Source organism: Electrophorus electricus, chromosome 3, assembly GCF_013358815.1.
Source record: "Electrophorus electricus isolate fEleEle1 chromosome 3, fEleEle1.pri, whole genome shotgun sequence".
In the NCBI taxonomy this organism is placed as follows: Eukaryota; Metazoa; Chordata; class Actinopteri; order Gymnotiformes; family Gymnotidae; genus Electrophorus; species Electrophorus electricus.
The window spans coordinates 24,582,762-24,600,242 of record NC_049537.1 but is presented as its reverse complement, the minus strand read 5'-3'; the positions used below and the strand labels follow the sequence as shown (position 1 = coordinate 24,600,242).

At 38.3% G+C, this 17,481-nt stretch overlaps 1 protein-coding gene across 1 annotated transcript; it reads right to left on the bottom strand.

Annotated features, from left to right (window-relative positions):
• Window positions 1–242: 242 nt before the first annotated feature.
• apobb.1 (apolipoprotein Bb, tandem duplicate 1) lies at window positions 243–16,927 on the bottom strand. Its single transcript, XM_026999050.2, has 29 exons — window positions 16,873–16,927; window positions 16,532–16,561; window positions 16,176–16,279; window positions 15,950–16,095; window positions 15,392–15,539; window positions 15,090–15,242; window positions 14,786–14,910; window positions 14,609–14,691; window positions 14,047–14,497; window positions 13,801–13,915; window positions 13,554–13,700; window positions 13,254–13,465; window positions 12,828–13,023; window positions 12,563–12,742; window positions 12,105–12,308; window positions 11,020–11,187; window positions 10,704–10,909; window positions 10,396–10,575; window positions 10,188–10,297; window positions 9,889–10,096; window positions 9,631–9,803; window positions 9,337–9,500; window positions 8,793–8,896; window positions 8,238–8,611; window positions 5,935–8,130; window positions 2,107–5,736; window positions 1,797–1,902; window positions 1,345–1,531; window positions 243–1,112 (listed from the first exon to the last, which is right to left on the bottom strand). Exons 1-29 carry the CDS (start codon window positions 16,925–16,927, stop codon window positions 243–245), a joined length of 11,025 nt encoding a protein of 3,674 aa, XP_026854851.2.
• Between the last annotated feature and the right edge of the window lie 554 nt (window positions 16,928–17,481).

Genomic DNA, 17,481 nt, shown 5'->3' with positions numbered 1-17,481 from the left:
TGTCATTTACACAAACAGAATAAAATGGAATGTTATCAAGGTGTGCCAGATAGCACTGATTTCATGTATTACATGTTTATATGGTTCTTGAGTTAATTGTGCACTTCATTTGCCCTTCACTAAGAAAGTTCGTTCAGACCAATTTTCTCACTGAGAGGAAAACAAGCTCAATTTTGAGATCAAAATCCTGAATTTTAAACAAGGCTTCAGGCTCTGTTGGAAGCTTTTCATCACTGAGCTTATTAACCATGGATAAGATCCAATAAGAACTCTGCAGTTGCATTCAACTCATCAATGGTCAGCACAGCATCAATTTTCTTAATCCAGTTCTTGATCATGATGACAATATTAATGTAATATATATTGATGTACACAACAGCAGCATCGATAATATCAGATTCAATGGTATCAACAAAATCCTGTGCTTTCTGAACAGCCTGCTGGAGGGTGTGGCTCAGTCTCTCAAGAACAACATCAAGGCTCTCCATATGCTTTAGAATGTTCACAGTGTGGGTCAGAGCATTCTTCAAGGTTCTCTTCACATAATCAAAAATCTGCTCTCCAGTTATGACCTCACCATAAGGCAGGTGAACTTGGACAGTATCAATGGTTTCAGAAATGGAATTGAGGTAAGCATCCAGGTTGTCAGTGATGGCCTTCACAATCTGTTCCATCACTATGGCAGCATTCATTATGACTTTCTGGCATATCTCAGGCAAAGTGGTTTCATCCATCCCAGGCAGTATGATCTGGGTTTCCCTCAGGAATTTGACTACAGCATTAAGTAGACTTTGAATGGCCTTCTGGTACTGAACAATTATATTTCTGTAGAGGATAGACAACTGGCTAAGATTAAGAGAATGGCTGGAAGCAGCAGTGTAAGCTTCAGTAATGCCATGGACAATGGCTGTCCTCAGTCTTTTGATGACACTCACAATGCCATATTTTTCAGCAAAATTAGTAATGGCAGAAGTGATGGCAGGAATCCTCGCCTGCAAGCCCCGGATCAACTCACTGGGTGCTTCCTCCCTGAAATCTGTGTGAAATATTTTTTCATCTTCCATTGTAACAAGCCTTATGATTAGAATGTCTACATCATTTTCAGGCATAGACTGTAAAGAAAAACAGCAATTAGGGCAAAGAAAATATAAATTGTGTATTATTATTATTATTATTATTATTATTTACATTTATATAGTTCCTTTCTCATACTCAGTGATGCTTTACAGACATGTATATACTAGCTTTTACAGTCACTCATACACCAATGAAAAGCAGCAGCCAATGTGCACACAATAAATCAATTATAAAGTTAAATAGAAATGATTTTTAAAAGTTACTAACCACATAACGGCCATAGAGACGTGCATTTAACTCAGATGAAACATTGCCCTGAAGCTGAAAACCAAGAAAGCCTGTAGATGGGGTGGAAACTGAAGCACTGATTCCATCTTTGCGAGCAGAATATCGAAGGTTCATGTCAGTGAAAGTTGGGCTGGTGATGTTCACATTCAGTGTGTGGCTAGGATCACTAAAATGCAATTTATAAAGATGTATGATTACTATTCATACAGCTAAAGAAAAAGTGATGATACCATGTCAATTTTTAAAGTTATTTTGTAAATAAATATATCTATTTAATACATATTGAACATAAATAAAACAAAATGCTATTTTGTATGTTGATGCTGCACCTGAGGTAATATAAAATTGCAATACAGTATTCCATACACTTGTGTATACATATACTGACAGTACATTTTTAACAAAAACAACTGAATTGAACTGAATCTTACCTTAAGGCAATAATACTAATAAAGTCCAATGTAAAATCATCATGTTCAAGGAAAGCCTTGGTTATTGTTTTGAGTCCTTCTTTCTCCATTTCAGTACTGATATAACCTATTGCAAATCAAGGCACCAAAGCACAAATTATAGTGTGATCGATTAAATGCATTTTAACACTCACATACAAATCAAAACAATATGACCATGTTAAATGCAAAATGAATTAATGGTTTGATTAATAAAAAGGAAAATGGGGGAAGATTTGTAGTAAACATGGCTCATCATCTTTAATGAATTTAATGTCTTAAAAATACTTACTGTCCAGATCATAATCCAGGAGCAGAAATGGAGATTTAGCTGAGGATGTGAAATCAATTTTATAGACTGGTGCATTGCCATTTGCATTTACAGCAATATTTGTGGTGTGCACTGGAGAGACTATTTTTGTGAGGTAGGAAATCTTCTGCTTGGAGAATCTCAAATCAACAACTGTCTTCTCATACATAATGAGTTCACCAAGAGAGCTTGGCTGAGACAGGTCAAATTCCACATCAGCAGCCAAGGAACCCATTAGATCCAAATCAATTGTGGCTTTGGTAACATGTGTACCCTTTGTGTAAAAGGATGCAATGTTAACTTCATTGTTGGAAACAATACTGAGAACATTGTACACATGGTAAAGGGCTGCCTCGAAGTCCAGATTTTCATCAACACCAAACTGTAGTTTGAGATCTCCATGATTAACGTTTATATTACCAACAGTCTTCACTTTGGAACGCCACCTTTCACCATTCATGTAGATAGTTGCATCATTATCCAGACCTCCCTTCATAGTGCCAGTTCCTAAAAGTGTTCCATCAATTTTAGCCTTTGTGGTAGACTCAACAGCAATAAAGGAAATAGCTCCAGCAAGCTTCAAGGTTTGTTCAACATTGCCACTTCCAGCAGTTTTGATAAAAGGAAGGTCAAATGTGTGTTTGACTGTCAGTGTGGATGCAGCATTTGGTTGTACCTTGGTGTTTGCAAGCATCTTGTAGTTAACATCAAAGGTGAGGATGGGCAGGTTCAGCTTTGCAACTGTGGTCACAGCTACTGCAGCCTCCAGGTTATCTGTGTTCAGAATTATAGAGCTTTCATGGATTCCCTGAATGTGAGCATTTTCCAAAGATAAAGCAGTAGCCAATTTCAGTCCTCTTTTTGATGTTAGACTGCTGGTCCCTTCAAGCTTGCCGTTCAGTGCTTGAAGGATGGAGGCGGACGTGGCAGCGATGTAGATGACAAGGTCATCATCTCCATTTATTCTTGAATTGGCATTTAGGTTAAAAATTGCGGATTTAAAAGAAAATTCAGAAAATAGGTTACCAAAAGCAGGAACACTAATAATGCCAAGATTGTCAATTGGTGCAAACTTGCTTTTTTGGTACACAGTTTTTGCACTCATTTCAATGCTTTGTTTGGTAGTAGTCAAAAGGTTCTTAAGGTGAGTAGATTCATACAAGTTGAACTCATTGATGGCTGGGATCTTAAAATTGAATACTGGTAACACCATTTCTGGAATGCTGATAGGAAAAGTCAGGAATTTAAGGTCAGTCTCTCCTTTTACCACAGCATAAATACCTGTCTCAGTTTTGTTGTTGTCAACTGTGAAGTTATAGCTATATTTGTGCTGGTTGAAGTGCACATCTGCCATGCTGTTGATGTGTTGCTTTTTGGTGTTGATAATAACATCATAGTCATTCTGAAGATCAATCTTGGCAGAGAAGGATTCTTGAAGACTGATTTTGCCATTACCTTTGTTCTTGAAATGAGCAGTGATCTGAGTAGGACATGCCATGATGTTAATAGAATTGGAAAGGGTACCACTTACAAGTCCATTAAGTTCTGTGCTGTGGTTTGCATGAACCTCCACCTTCATATCTCGAAGTTGAGCATTTCCAGATGCAACCACGAGGCTGTTCATAATGAATGGAGCTTTAGTCTCAATTTGGCCATGGAAGTTAATGTAGCTCAGTTCAGTGGATTCAACCTTCAGTGTCTCCTTAAATTTCAGTGTGGCACTATCTGTATTAGTGGTAAAGGTGAGTTTTACATTTTTTAAATCCATAGCAAAGTTTAGTTCACTCTTGTGGGTGCCTTCATCAGAGTAGTCAAGAATAGTGTATTTGCCAGTGCCTACATTTGCAACAGTTAGTTTGATACTGGTACCTTTCTGTGAAGTAACTGCTGACTGTGTCAGAGCAGCCTCGCTGGTCAGTGAAAGGAAGGGAATGTCCACTTGGTGCTTGTAAGATGTATCAAGAGATGCTGACATTCCATATTCTACAGCAAAAAAAGCTTTGTTAACAATGTCTGCCTTGTATGGTGTAGTAACTGCCTTCACAGTTGTCTGGGCAGTAGCCTGAGCAGCGAGGCCATAGAAGGATACTGATGCTTGGTGTTCAACAGTCAGGGTACTATGTACAAACTTTAAGGTCTCTGCAATAACCACACGGCTCATTTTCGGGATACCAATATGGGCAGTGGAATCTAGATTATAGCTGAGAATATCAAAGCTAGGAGATTTACCAACAGAGGTAATAAATGCTGTAAAATGGTGCATTTGTTCATTTTCAGTTGAATTCTGAATTTCAGTAGTGATCTTGAGGGTGTAAAAGGGGCAATGAAGGTTGATTACACTGTAGAACTTTCCAAAGGCAGGCACCACAATTGCATTGGGGATTTTAGGCAGCTTGATCTCAGGAATCTGAAGAGGAACGTCAAGGAAATGCTTACCACTTAATTTGGGGATAGAAGGGAAGGAAATCTCTGGAAAAGTTATCTTTGGCAGAGTAATGGCAGAAAGGTTTGGCAAGTAGTATATTCTGAGTTCTCCAATGTAAGCATTATTATAGAACATTTCAATTTCAAAGTTAATAATGAAGTTAATTAAATCTATAACTCTCTGCTTGATATCGGCACATGTGATGGTAACTGATGGAACAGTGTGAAATCCCAGAATAGTGAACCGTGGGAAGTCGAGTTGTTTTGGGAATCCAGCTTCCTGCAGTTGGTGCAAACTGAATTTTGTAGAGGGAATGGCAAGGTCAGTGAGTGGGACAGTAAAAGAAGGAAGCTCAAGTTCCGCTGTTTTCAGGCCATTGACAACTCCCTCAAAGATTTGTTTCAGCTCTGTGAAAATTAGTTGATCACCAAGGACTTTCTTGGCAACCTCAACAATATCATTCAATGCATCAGTGAGAACACTGAGGCCCTTGGTATACATATCACTCACATACTGCAAAGCCTGGAGAATGTCTTCTCTGAGGTCCATATCAGTAACTTTCTGCTTTATAGTTTTAGCAAATTCTTTAATGTCATCAAGGATAACGTTATCAATGATGTTTTTCAATAGACTTATGACATCTGTGACTTTGACTGCGCTCAGCTCTTCTAATAAAGCAAATACAGACATCAAGGCATAGTTAATGAATTCTCTCAACGCCTCAAGCTTTTGAGGGAGCTCAAGTGACATAATAAGCTTGTTAATTCCAGTTGTGTATTCAATGATTTTTTGATTGGCTTCATCCACAAATAAGTTGTAATTGAATGACCTCATCCTTTTTATGAAAACATCAAGGTTCTCATTCAGATCTTCAAGCATTTGCTTTACTTCATTTTTCTTCAAATAGCTGATGGCATCATCCATCATATGTGTGAAAGGGGTCTGAATGGATTTCAGGGTGTTAGCAAGGATTCGAACTGTTTCATTAATCTTGAACATCTTGATTAGATCCACAGTCTTATCCAGAAATGCTTTAATTCTTTTATCAACCTTATATTTTAGAAGAAATTCTCTCACATTGCTACAGATAATCTTACACTTCTCAAGGACATCCAATTCAGTAATCAACTCTTTTAGTGTATCCACCACCTTGCTAATCTCCTCAGTGGGAAAATTAGCAATCAGATGCTCTGTGTAAGTATGAATATTGACTGAGATGATTAAGTTCTCCATATCTTCAATAAACGTGGCCTCATCAAAATTTGCAGCCATCTGCTTCAATTCACTCAAAAACTGCTCTAGCTTTTCCTTTATGGTATATTGTTCATCAAGATCATACAAGAAGGCCATACTGCTTTCCTTTATTTTCATCATATTAATCTGTTTGATCACATCCTCAATCGCTTCGATGACAGAAATGAGTATACCAATGATGTTATATTTCTCATTGAGGGCAGTAAGCTCTTTGGTTAGCTTCTGGACCGCTGTGTCAGACAGGGTTCCACTCTCAATCATTTCCTTCACAATTCCCTCCAATTCAATAGCATGAGTACCTAAGTCAGCCATAATATTCTGGACTACAGTCTTCAGTTTCATCATAGAGGCCTCAAGATCCTCAACTGTGATACCACAGTCCTGAATGAATGTAATCAGGTCCTGTTTAATTTTGACAGTGCGTTCCTCAAAATTCAGGTCAGTCACAAAGTGACTGAAGTGCTGTAGAAGGGTCTGAATCTCAATGATGACGTCTTCTCTCTTTATGTAATTGTGCAAGGCCTCAGCCATATTTACTAATGTTATTCTGATGCTATCCAGGACCACAGGCACACCCTCAATAAATGGCAAGTTGATGATATGGTTGTTTGCATTCTTATCATACTTCACAAAAGCGGATAAAGAATATTCTTTATTTTCATTAGCAGCAGACACTTCCAGTCCAATCCTCTCTTGATTGTTATAAGCACTGAGTTCTTGATCGATCACAAGGCTGTTTATCTTAGAATTCACTTTTACTATGGTTGATTGTTCAGAAGGTGTCAGCAGAGTGTCAACCTTATTGTCAAAGTTAGTCTCAATATTGACACCACCGTTCAGCTCATGTGTGGTTGAGACCCTGCATTCATGAGAATGTGCAAGGGCAAGTGGCTCTGCCTTCAAAAGGACCTTAGTATAGACCTGAGCACTCTGCTTTCCATACAAGTACAGCTCTCCATCACCATTTGCAAGGGCATGAATGTTGAAGCTAAATGGAACAGCTGTAGCTTGGAGGGTGGTGCTGAATCGGACAGGTTGGGAATTAAAGCGAGCATTGTTGTTGATCCTGGCACTGAGTCCAGAAATCTCCATTTCAGTGTTGTGGCTCATATGAGCTCCCAAGAGTTTTCCAGTGGTACTGCACTTAGCGGTTGCTGTCAACTCTGCATACCTGATCTCATAGGTGTGTTTCAATTCCTCTGTACCAGAGCCAAGCTTCAGATTACCCATCAGATCAACTTTGTAAGGTCCTACTTTAAACACAGCTTCACTGTTTACTCTGATAGGAAGAATCTTCAGGTCGTTGTTGATGATCACAGTAGCAGAGTAAGGCTCTGCCTGAACAGCGATATCATATCGGTACCACAAATCCTGGGCAAAAGTGACATCAGACTTAGAAGTTAAAGCCACAGAGGACATAGAGGCAGACAAAGAGTTGGCATTACCAAAATGGACACCAGCAAATTTCCCCTCTGTCTCAACTGATAGAGAAGCCTTAGAAGAATCAAGGTTACCAGTGAAAGTGTTCTTCAGAGTCAATCGGCTGTTCAGTGAGGTAATACCATTGGTAGTCAGACCATTTCTGTTCAAAGTGAGGCTGGCTTTATGGTTAGCTTTGTAATCAGCTATCTTGCCAGAAGCATTACTCTTTACAACTAAACCATTACCATCCACAGTTGCAATAATCAGGGAATTGATGAAATTTTCATGCAGTGGGGGAATGTTTGAAAGGCTGGTTTTGGTCTCAATTTTGATGTTGACATCTCTACCAACACCGAATTCAGCAATATTTTGTACCTGCCAGCCCAGAGCAAATGCCTTAGTATTTGATTTTGCAGCAAACTTGGATTCCATGAATGTGATTTCAGCAATGTGCATGAATCTATCCTCAAATGCAGCTGTGTTTGATTGAACTGACAGCTCTCCATTAGCGAAGGTTGCTATAAAGGTATTCTTAGCCTGGAAAGGTGTTGAATCTACATTTACTGAAGAATGAATCCTTGCCTCTGGCTTGAATGGGAGTAAAATAAGTGACTGTGTGAGGGTTGCATCACCATAAATAGGGCCACTCACAAAGGATCCCTTCAAGTTGTAATCCCCAGAGATTTCTTTTGTATTGACTCCCACTTGGCCTGTATGCTCCATAGAGAACTTTGCATCATAGAGACTGGCGACTTCAATTTTACTGCTTGATTTTATACTGATCTTCTCCACCATTGCAATTTCCTCAGTGATGCTGAGTGTTGCATCAATGAACTTGTGGTTGACTGCGCTGCTTATCTCTGCCTTTAGAGTATCATGTGAGGTTCCAGTAAGCAGGCCAAATCCTGTGCAAAGACAAATGTATTTTAGTGATCAAGTTATCAAGTTTAACCAGATTGTAGACCTCATTAACTGATAAATAGAATTAAACAGTTCCACAAAATTTACAGACCTTTAATTCTAAGAGAGAGGAGATCCATAGGGCTTGTTCCAGTTACTTCAACCTTGGCAGAATATTTTTGGTGCTGAGCAGGTTCGCTGAGAGCAGACGCAATTGCTTCCAAGTTATAGAGGTTGCTACTAAGCTTACCTGTCAATATTGCCATTCCAAAAAGGGGGAGAGATACAGTCAATGTCTCAGGGACAAATATCTCAGGAATAGGAATTTTAATGGAGGCAACTTCTAGACCAAGCTGAGGCACAGCCAGTTTTGGTGTGGTGAGAGCGGGAGGGAAGTTCAGATCTCTAGAAGATTTACCACCAAAAGGTACAGAGAAGATAATGGTGTCGTATCGATCACCAAAGTGGTACTTGGCACCAGCTTCACTGTTCAAAGAAAGTTTGTGTTATTATTTTAATAGAGTATGGTAAATATTAGTACATAACAGTTATTTGCTTTTAATCATAAAAGACAGATTTGATTAATATTACTTTTAATTTTGTTGTCATGGGATAATACAATAAGCAAACCAAAAAAAATGGTTCACTAAATAATTTCTTCACTTACATATTCAAGAATAGCCTCTCAGGGAGATTAATTTCTGTCAAGGCAGGGACTCTTATGTTTTCCAGAAATGGGATCCTACAAGCTTCAAGATAGGTATTTGTAACCTAAAAAGGTAACAGGAAGTGTGGCACTTAGGTTACACAGGGTCCAACTTTGTTATATATTATATAATTTGTAGACACAGAGTTACCAATATAGCTTCCTATAATGTAAACATAAAAAGACAATATACTGTCTGACAAGACACTGCAGGTGTTAAATACACTGCTAAGAAAGGAAGCAAATTAATGTTTAGAGGTGTTTTAAAATGGTCCTTTACGTAACTAGTTTTGGGTCTAACTAGTTTGGTAACTAGTTGGTAACTTTATGTAACTGGTTTGGTATTCAATACATGAGCCTGGCCTCTTGTTTTAGATTTCTGTGAAAACTAATTGGACTACTTGTTCTGAAATTGAAGACTGGCTAATTTGTATTTCCTCTCTTTTTTTAAAGTAGTTTTTCACATCTTTAATTGAATTAGGGAAAATTTAGAAAGAAAACTTACCTCAATTGTTGAGGTCCACACATCACGGATGTTCGTTTTTGCCTGGCCAATATGCTGATCAAGGAGGTCACTTAGCTGTGCTTTCATTGCATCAAGTCTGGGAGTGATGTTCTGAGTTTCACAATTCACATCTGACTTGATCTCTGCTTTGATTTTCTCATCATCTAAAACAGAACAATATTTAAATATCTTTCTTGAACCACAGTAATTGGTTTTCAGGACAGCAGTTCCTATCACCATTACAACAGCCCTCTTTGAGTTAGATTATTGATGTGAAACTTATCAAACAGGTACCATATTCCAGAGTGAGTTTCTGCACAGAAGAGGTCTCAAGGAATCTGAAGTCACTCTTAAGCTCCACTCTCAAATCCTCTGCACAATTAAGACTGGCAGTCACTTTTGCATCAGTCTGAAGAGAAGGGACAAGAAGCTGTACCTGCAGCATAGCATCTTTCAGTGCCTCAATCCTAGAAGAGAGGATTTACATTTTTAGGTCTGGTGAGAATTCCATACATAAGCAGATGTGAGGTCAGTTTTGTTGCATATACGCACTTTGCCTGGCCAATCAGTGATGCCTGGATGATATTTTTGTTTAGAAGGTCAATCTGTATGGAATGTTTGTCTTTGTCCTTAGTGTTCAGGTTAACATCACCAATTCTAACTCCAGCCTCAATGTCATAGTCAGGGATCTCAATACCAGCAGAGACAATATAATTCTTTCTGTTGAACATCATGCTAGCTGAGGCCCCAAAGGGTGTTCCTGGAGTCAGTGAAGTTAGAAATAACACGATTTTAGATTCAAAGGCTTAATACATTTTTGGTGGATTTGTAACAGTTATTTTGTGTCTTACCCTCAGCTTTCACATCAATTGTTACTTTGTCAACCTTCTTCTTGTGTGCATACTTAATAGTGGCAGTATACTCAGAGATCTCACCAGCAGGGTGTAGTTCAATGGCCATTCTAGGCAGATAAAGAGCTTGTTCAGCATACAGATAAAAAACAGTTTGGCGATAATAAAACTGTGTACAATAATAAGATCCAGTGTAGTTTATGCTTACTTGCTATCACCTGTGAGGGGGAAATATGGGGAGGCATCATTTAACCTGGCATCTGAGTATACAAGGATACTACAGCATTTCAGACCCGGGATGAGAAGAGTGCATTTTTCCACATCAACAGACTCCCCCATGGCAGGAATTGTTTTCATTTGAGCACCAGCAACAGACACCAGGGAGTTGCTAAACATATTCAAAAATAATAAAGAGTTATGCTTAGTTTATGTAATAATATTTGAATATATTGACAATGTAATAAAAATTAGGACACAGATAAAGATATTTTAAACAGTTTTTTTATATTAGCTCACGTAACACTGATGATCTTAGATGGGCTGTCAATAGCAGGGATGGTCAGCTTGATCTGACTGTGGGTCATAGAAACCTTAGCTCTTAGACCACTCTCATGGTAGATGTTGGTGTGGGCCTCCAGGCCAGAGTGAACATAATCTGGGAGGTGAGCACCAATCTCAGTCACAAACTCCACACCAGCAGATGGCATGAAAGCAATTTCACCCTGTAAATTAAATCAAGGGCATAGTAGTAGATGCATATTGGCATAACCCAAGCATTAAATAGATACTTGATTATTTTAGAAAGGTACAAAGAACATTTTGCTTAATTTACGCTATCACGCAGAATTCTCAATCCTCCTTTGATCCCGGGGGTAAAGATGCCAGACAGAGCAACTCTCAGTGGGACACCCATGCCAGTGGGCAGGTAGAATTCATTATCCATGAAGATGTAATGAATGAAAAGTTCATTGTCAACACTTGAGAGCAAACTCTTGATGAACTGTCAATTAGAGAATAAATATTATACACACTGAATTTTCCTTTCTAAGTGAAATATAGCTACCAACATCTATAGTCTATCTATACTTCTGTGGTTTTGAAATTTGAGATAAAAGAGATAAACAGTCATGAATCACATTCTGCTTGACTCCATCTTAATACATAAAAATGTAATCCAAACACTGAGTATTTGAAAAGTGCATATTTCCTAAATTAACACTTAAAAAATAGACACAATCTAAAGCAAGTATACTTGTTTTTCAGTAGTCTTTTGAAAAAAGCTTTACAGACAAAATAAGGATGTGTAACAAATTTTGTGTTTATAAATGTGTTATTGTCACGGGACGCGCCACCCCCACAACGCCCCCCCCCCCCCAAGTCACGTGGTACGACCACGTGCAGGAGGGTTCACCTTGTTTGTGGCCATGTCTTTTGTGATTGCGCGCACCTGCACGGGGTTTCATGGCGCGTCTATTTAAATCTCCGCTAGTGTGTGTATGGTGTTGGTCATTGTTAGTCTGCTGTTATATATTAAACACGTATGTAGTCATTGTTAATTGTTATTGCGTTGTGTGTTTTGTTAACTATGGAAGTCATGTCTTTTGTTAATGTTGTGTATGAGTGCCACCAGTGTTGTACACGTCTTTCGTTAATAAATTATTCACTTTATCGAGGGAGTCTGTGCATCCTGCTCCACGCCCATTGGCACTCGGGTCAGCATATTCGTTACAGTTATGAGTTATACCTCATGTCTAATTATCTTTGCAATTGAGCAGTTTTTGGATTTTTTTTTCTATTACATAGCTACTTGACTAGAGAGTTAATTTCAGTCACCCTCAAGACATTGTGCTTTTTAAATAGCATCATATTTACTTCTATACAAACTTCCTAACTCAAGATCTGTAAAACTGTACTTACATCACTGGGGAACATCTTAAGGAGGTTCTCAAACATCTTTATCACAGAGTAGGCCATCTCTTCCATATCCTGAGTCTTAAGATAGCCAAGCTCAGCACCCAGCAGCCTCAGATAAAGCATGGCTTCAGGGCTATCTTGAAATTTCAGGTCCTTGGTTAGTTTGTTGACATTTTGGATGATTTCCTCTATTAAATTTTGAGAGACCTACAAAGACAAAGGTTCATAAAAATCAGCCATGGAACTGTCTCTGAACAAAACTTGACCAGGAGAGAAGAACAAAAAGAACCACAACAAGAATGAGAGGTAATCAATATAATCCATTTAACAGTTTTAATTGTAAGGGCCCCAACATATATCACCGTTCTTCAGAATTGGATTGTCTGACTCATAAATTACATACTGGTCTATGACTAGGTCAAACATATCTTCTGTGAAGAACATTGTTAAATATGAAATACCTGTCTCTTTTTTCTGTCATTCCTTAGGGCTGGGATCATGCTCTTTAGAACCTCATTAACTTGAGAAGGCATTTTATCAGCAGCATAGTAAATGGTTTTCATTACAGTATCAGGAAAGAAACCATTAGGACCAAACAAGGCCTCGACAGTTGGCTCAAGTCCTTTAGCCTCCATACCAACCTAAAATAAGAAGAATTAATTGTGAAAATGAGAAATATATTTCATAGGTATGAAGAATAAACTATTATGTTATAACTATTGATACCTCAAACATGTCAATGTCATATCCAAAAGCACTGAGGGTCATTTCAAGCATGGCTTCCTTGGGAAGTTTGCTTTCTTCCTCAAAAATCATGTGTCCCTCTAGAGAGCCAATCTTGTAGCTGCGAGAAAACTTGGTGGGATCCATGACCTTTCCAACTTCATTTCTTTGGAAGGCATCAAGAATCTTCTGTCTCACTCTGCAAAGAAGAGAGGTGAAGTTAAAAGTTTTTGTTTACCATCTGCAGGATTTCAGGCCTGTGATTAAATGAAATATAAGTATTTTTAAGTGTGAGTTTGCGTGAATGTAGATTTTAAATACAGGTGTGTACCAGGAAAAAAAAAAAAAAAAAAACATTGAAATACAGTAAATGGTCTCTGCTCACTTTCATGCATACTAAGGTATTTGTGTTTTTAATGCATCACTAACTCTTTGGTCTCTGTTGCAGTAGAGCTCAGAATATTGGTGACATGAGATATAATAAAGTTCTTGGCCTGCAGGTTTCCTTCATTAGGCAGTGCTGCAGCCAACTGAGTGAGTTCTTCAGGCTGGGGATCCTTCATAAGGATGAGGTAAGCAGCAACACGCTTCTGCACAGAGCCTTTTCTATCCAAGAGAACCTGCATGAGCACCAATCTGCCCTGTATAAAGCACAAAATATTGTTAGATTGGTTTAAGGGTATTACAAAAGTAACAAGCATTGCTGTACAATGGTTGGCAAGGTTGTACCTCTTCAGTGACAGGGGTCAGTCTGAAGACCTGGATGGCAGCCTGCTGAACTTCAGGTGATGTAGTGGGATGGTTAATGCACTGGATCACAGAGGACATCAGGGCAGGGCTGGCAGCACCCATAGCAGCAGCCATGTTTCCAATGACCTTTCAAATGAAATATTACAACTAATTTAGTCAGTTTCCATTTGAGGTTTTGTGTTTCACTGAAAAACATTAAATGCACATAAAAATACAATAAACCTACCCTCAGGGTCAAATAGATCTGCTCCTGGTCACCTTTACAGTCACCAATCTCATCTAGGAAATAATTAGCCACTGCCTCAATTTCAGGGGTGACTCTTCCTTCTGCCTTATGGAGCCTAGCATTATATAGTAAAAAATAGTAGAAATAAGAGCCAATAACTTAGTTGATAATTTACAGTTATGCAACTAATTATTTATCAGACGTTCAGTACATTACAAGAATGTTGTGCATGTGTATTTCTCTTACTTCCTCACAGCATTGCTGGTAGCATAGTAGATGAGTTTGCTTGGCTTGAACTTGGCCATGTCTAGCATTTCCTTTATTAGGATGCGTGAGGGTTTGAGAATCATTCCCATGGCATAAACTGCAGCATCAATTTCCATAGTGATACTACCAGTGGTCCTCAGGCTTTGCATAATTGCACTGCTGCATTCTGGGGTGCCACACTGGAACAAGGCCTGGAGGGTCAGTGATGGGGAGATCTCCAAGGCCTTTGGCAATGTGAAAGACAGAGCGTTAGTATTCATCTTGCGGATCACAGCTACCAGCCTATTAGCCAGGTAAGCCCTCTTGTGCCCATTGTTGGTTTGGGAAAGTCCAGCCAGCTCCCTTAAAATGGCCAAGACAACAGTTGGGTCCTGAATTGGGCTCATATCAACACTGGCATCAAGGTGAAGGGGCTTCATGTTGGCCTCATCTAACAGAGAAGAGAAGGTGCGCAATCAGTACATTTGTTAATATGATGGTACGTCATTTTATTAACTAACATTTTTTGACATAACAAATATCCCTCTCAGTTGTTACTTACTGTGATCAAACACTCTTTCATTGTACTCAGTCACTCCCAACAGAGATAGTTTCTGTTTTCCAATATTGGTAACTCCGATACCCCTGTCGATAATCAAGACATTAAGTATGAGACAATTATCGAAAGTGTGAAAATATATCACACACCCTTCCTTGAGATGTTGTTTGATATATTCACTTGTGAGAGAAAGGCAAGAGGATGTGGTTCTCTGTGCAAGCACCAGAGGTCATATGCTTTTGGTGATTGTCAAATTTGTAGTTGCATGTCTGTTTGCTCCTGATCAGCTGTGCAAGTGGGTAGTGCTGAAGGACAGAAGAGGACAGTATTTTAACACAGTATGCAAACTAAAGATGTTGCCAGAAAATACAGACAGGTAATGCTAGACACTCAGTTTGAGTAATATTGCAAAATAATTGCACAATCACTTGCAAATAAAATTGTTACCCTTCAGAGAACACCTTGTGTAGTCCAAAGAACTCACCAAGCCTGTAATGAGAGCCAGAGGGCTTGTGTGGTCCTGGGTTGGCCTGAAATGGTCACATCTGGACAGGTCCCTACTGATGGTGATATCAGTGGCAATGTCGTGCCTGATGTTCACAGTGTTTTCAGTCTTGCACAGACCATAAATTGTAGGCTGATTTGGAAACAAGGTCAAAGTTGGATTTAGTTATATAAAGTTTCATTTGTCGTAATCTGATGAACGATGACTATATCTCATCCACTGATCATCTTATGTAATATCTATTTTCCCCTTCACATGACTCCAGGGAATTATCAACTGACCATTCTCTTGTTCATCTCCTCTTCAAGCACAGGAACTGCAAGGGCAGAAATGATGCCTCTCTTGATGTTCAGGATGTTTATTAGCTCATTATCCTCAGGAAAGAGCTTGATGTCATCATCACCTTCTACAGTGACCTTTAATGGATTTCTGAGTAAGAAGGGCCAGATATGCTATATTGAGCATTAGAAAATTTTTGTTTTCCCACTTAGATTTCACAATGCTTGTATATCCCTTCCTACTCATATTATACTGTTAGTCTCAGACATGTACAGTCACAAGAAAAACCTTTCACACTTTCTGAGATTGCAGGAATGTAGTAGTAAACATGTAAATTAATTGCAATGTCTTTTGCTCTTCCGATTTATGAAGATAATTAAAACTGAATAACTCTTTGGAAGAAAACTTTTGATTGGATGTAATTAAAATTTAACTATGAATTTCTTTAACCAGGAAACTTTAAATTAGAGCAACAATCACTTCAGGTTGAGGAGTCTTAACCAGAAGCAGAAAAACACTCATTAAATCTCCCAGCATAACTTAACTATCAGCAGACATACTTCTCCATTTCTGCCTTAAAAGTCTCTGTGTCAGCAGCTGGCCCAAACACTGGGCTTCCATCTGCATCAGTGTTGATGACCTCACTCAGTGTACACTCCTTCGTGTGCACAACATAATTGCATGTGCCAGGAACTTCAATTTCAACCTATAAATATACCAGAAGTGTCAGGGATATTTTGTCCAGAGTTTGCAAGAGCTGAAGGAGATTCGGTGGTGCCTACATACCTTGCAGCTGGCTCTGGGACCATTGATGGCTCCATTTAAAGCATTCAGGGACTCTGTTTCATAAATATACTCATACTTGTGAAGGCTTTTATATCGTTTAGCCACTAGGCGGAGGTAAAAAAAAAAAAAATTAACAGATAATTATCACTGTTCTACAGTATTTGTATGCATTGCAATACATTTCTGCCTTTGGATTCACAGTTGTGTTTGTAATTAATAGACCATACATTTATTCAGTACTTCAGTTGATTTCTATATTTATTACTTGATGGCAAGTTCCTCAGACCTTTAATAATTTGTCATCTTTGGGATAGCAAGTATAATAATTTTTAATCCTAATAATGCAAGGTACTTACAAAGGCATGGTGCATCATCATCCTGAGCATCTACAACAAATTATAATATTCAAATTAAAATAACTATTTTTTAAATGTAAAAATACATAAACAAATATTAAAGAGAAGTGAAAACAGGAGGAAAAACTTTTTTTTTTTGCTCATCCATCTCCCATCCATCCTGAGTATCTCTCTTTCTCTCACAGACACACACACACACACAAACACACACACACACACACACACACACACACACACACACACACACACACACACACAGAGAGGACACTATGTACAATTCCTTAAATATCAGCAAAATAATAATAATAATAATAATAATAATAATAAACTCTGCTACTTACTAGTCAAAACAATGGTGGCCAGAAGCAGCAGAAGAAAGATCTTAGTATTCCCCATGGTGGGTTCAATAAAGCTCTTACCTCTAAATCACAGGTGAGTACTCTAAGGAGACTAATTTCTGACTGTTATTGCTGGGCTTATATATCACAGAAGCTTCACAAAGGAGGGAGGTGAGATTAGAGGAGCAGACAGTGTAGTCTGCTCCAAAGTTCAGATGATCATCTCTGTGGCAGGACAAAGGCAACTTGTTTCATAAAATGAGCTTTCATAGTTTCATAAGGGTTGTTTCAAAGAGACATTTTAGATTAACATATATAATAATTAAATTGTTACATTATTTATGTATCTGTCATATAGATGTACTACATATATTTGATATTTTTATTAATTAGTTAATTTAGCTACTTATTTGAATACACAAAAGGAATCTTCTTGACTTTTAACAACAGTCCTTTACAGTCCTTTTAATGTTGGTTTTGGGGCTCTCAATAAAATAGCAAATCTCCTTGTTGCTGGAAGTGTAATAAGCTGTTTTTAGGTACTTTTAGTTCAGTCACTTCATAAAACAGACATACAAACAGACAATAACATATTTCCCAATTTGGTTCACA

Bases quoted from the DNA above. Each gene is read 5' to 3' on its own strand.
- apobb.1 (XM_026999050.2), bottom strand. From the start codon at position 16,927: ATGGGGAATACTAAGATCTTTCTTCTGCTGCTTCTGGCCACCATTGTT. The intron at 10,097-10,187 runs GTAAGACACAAA...CACTGACTCCAG, and splicing joins AATTGATGTGAAAGCTGAGG to GAACACCCTTTGGGGCCTCA. The intron at 8,131-8,237 runs GTCTGTAAATTT...GTCTTTGCACAG, and splicing joins CCTCTCTCTTAGAATTAAAG to GATTTGGCCTGCTTACTGGA.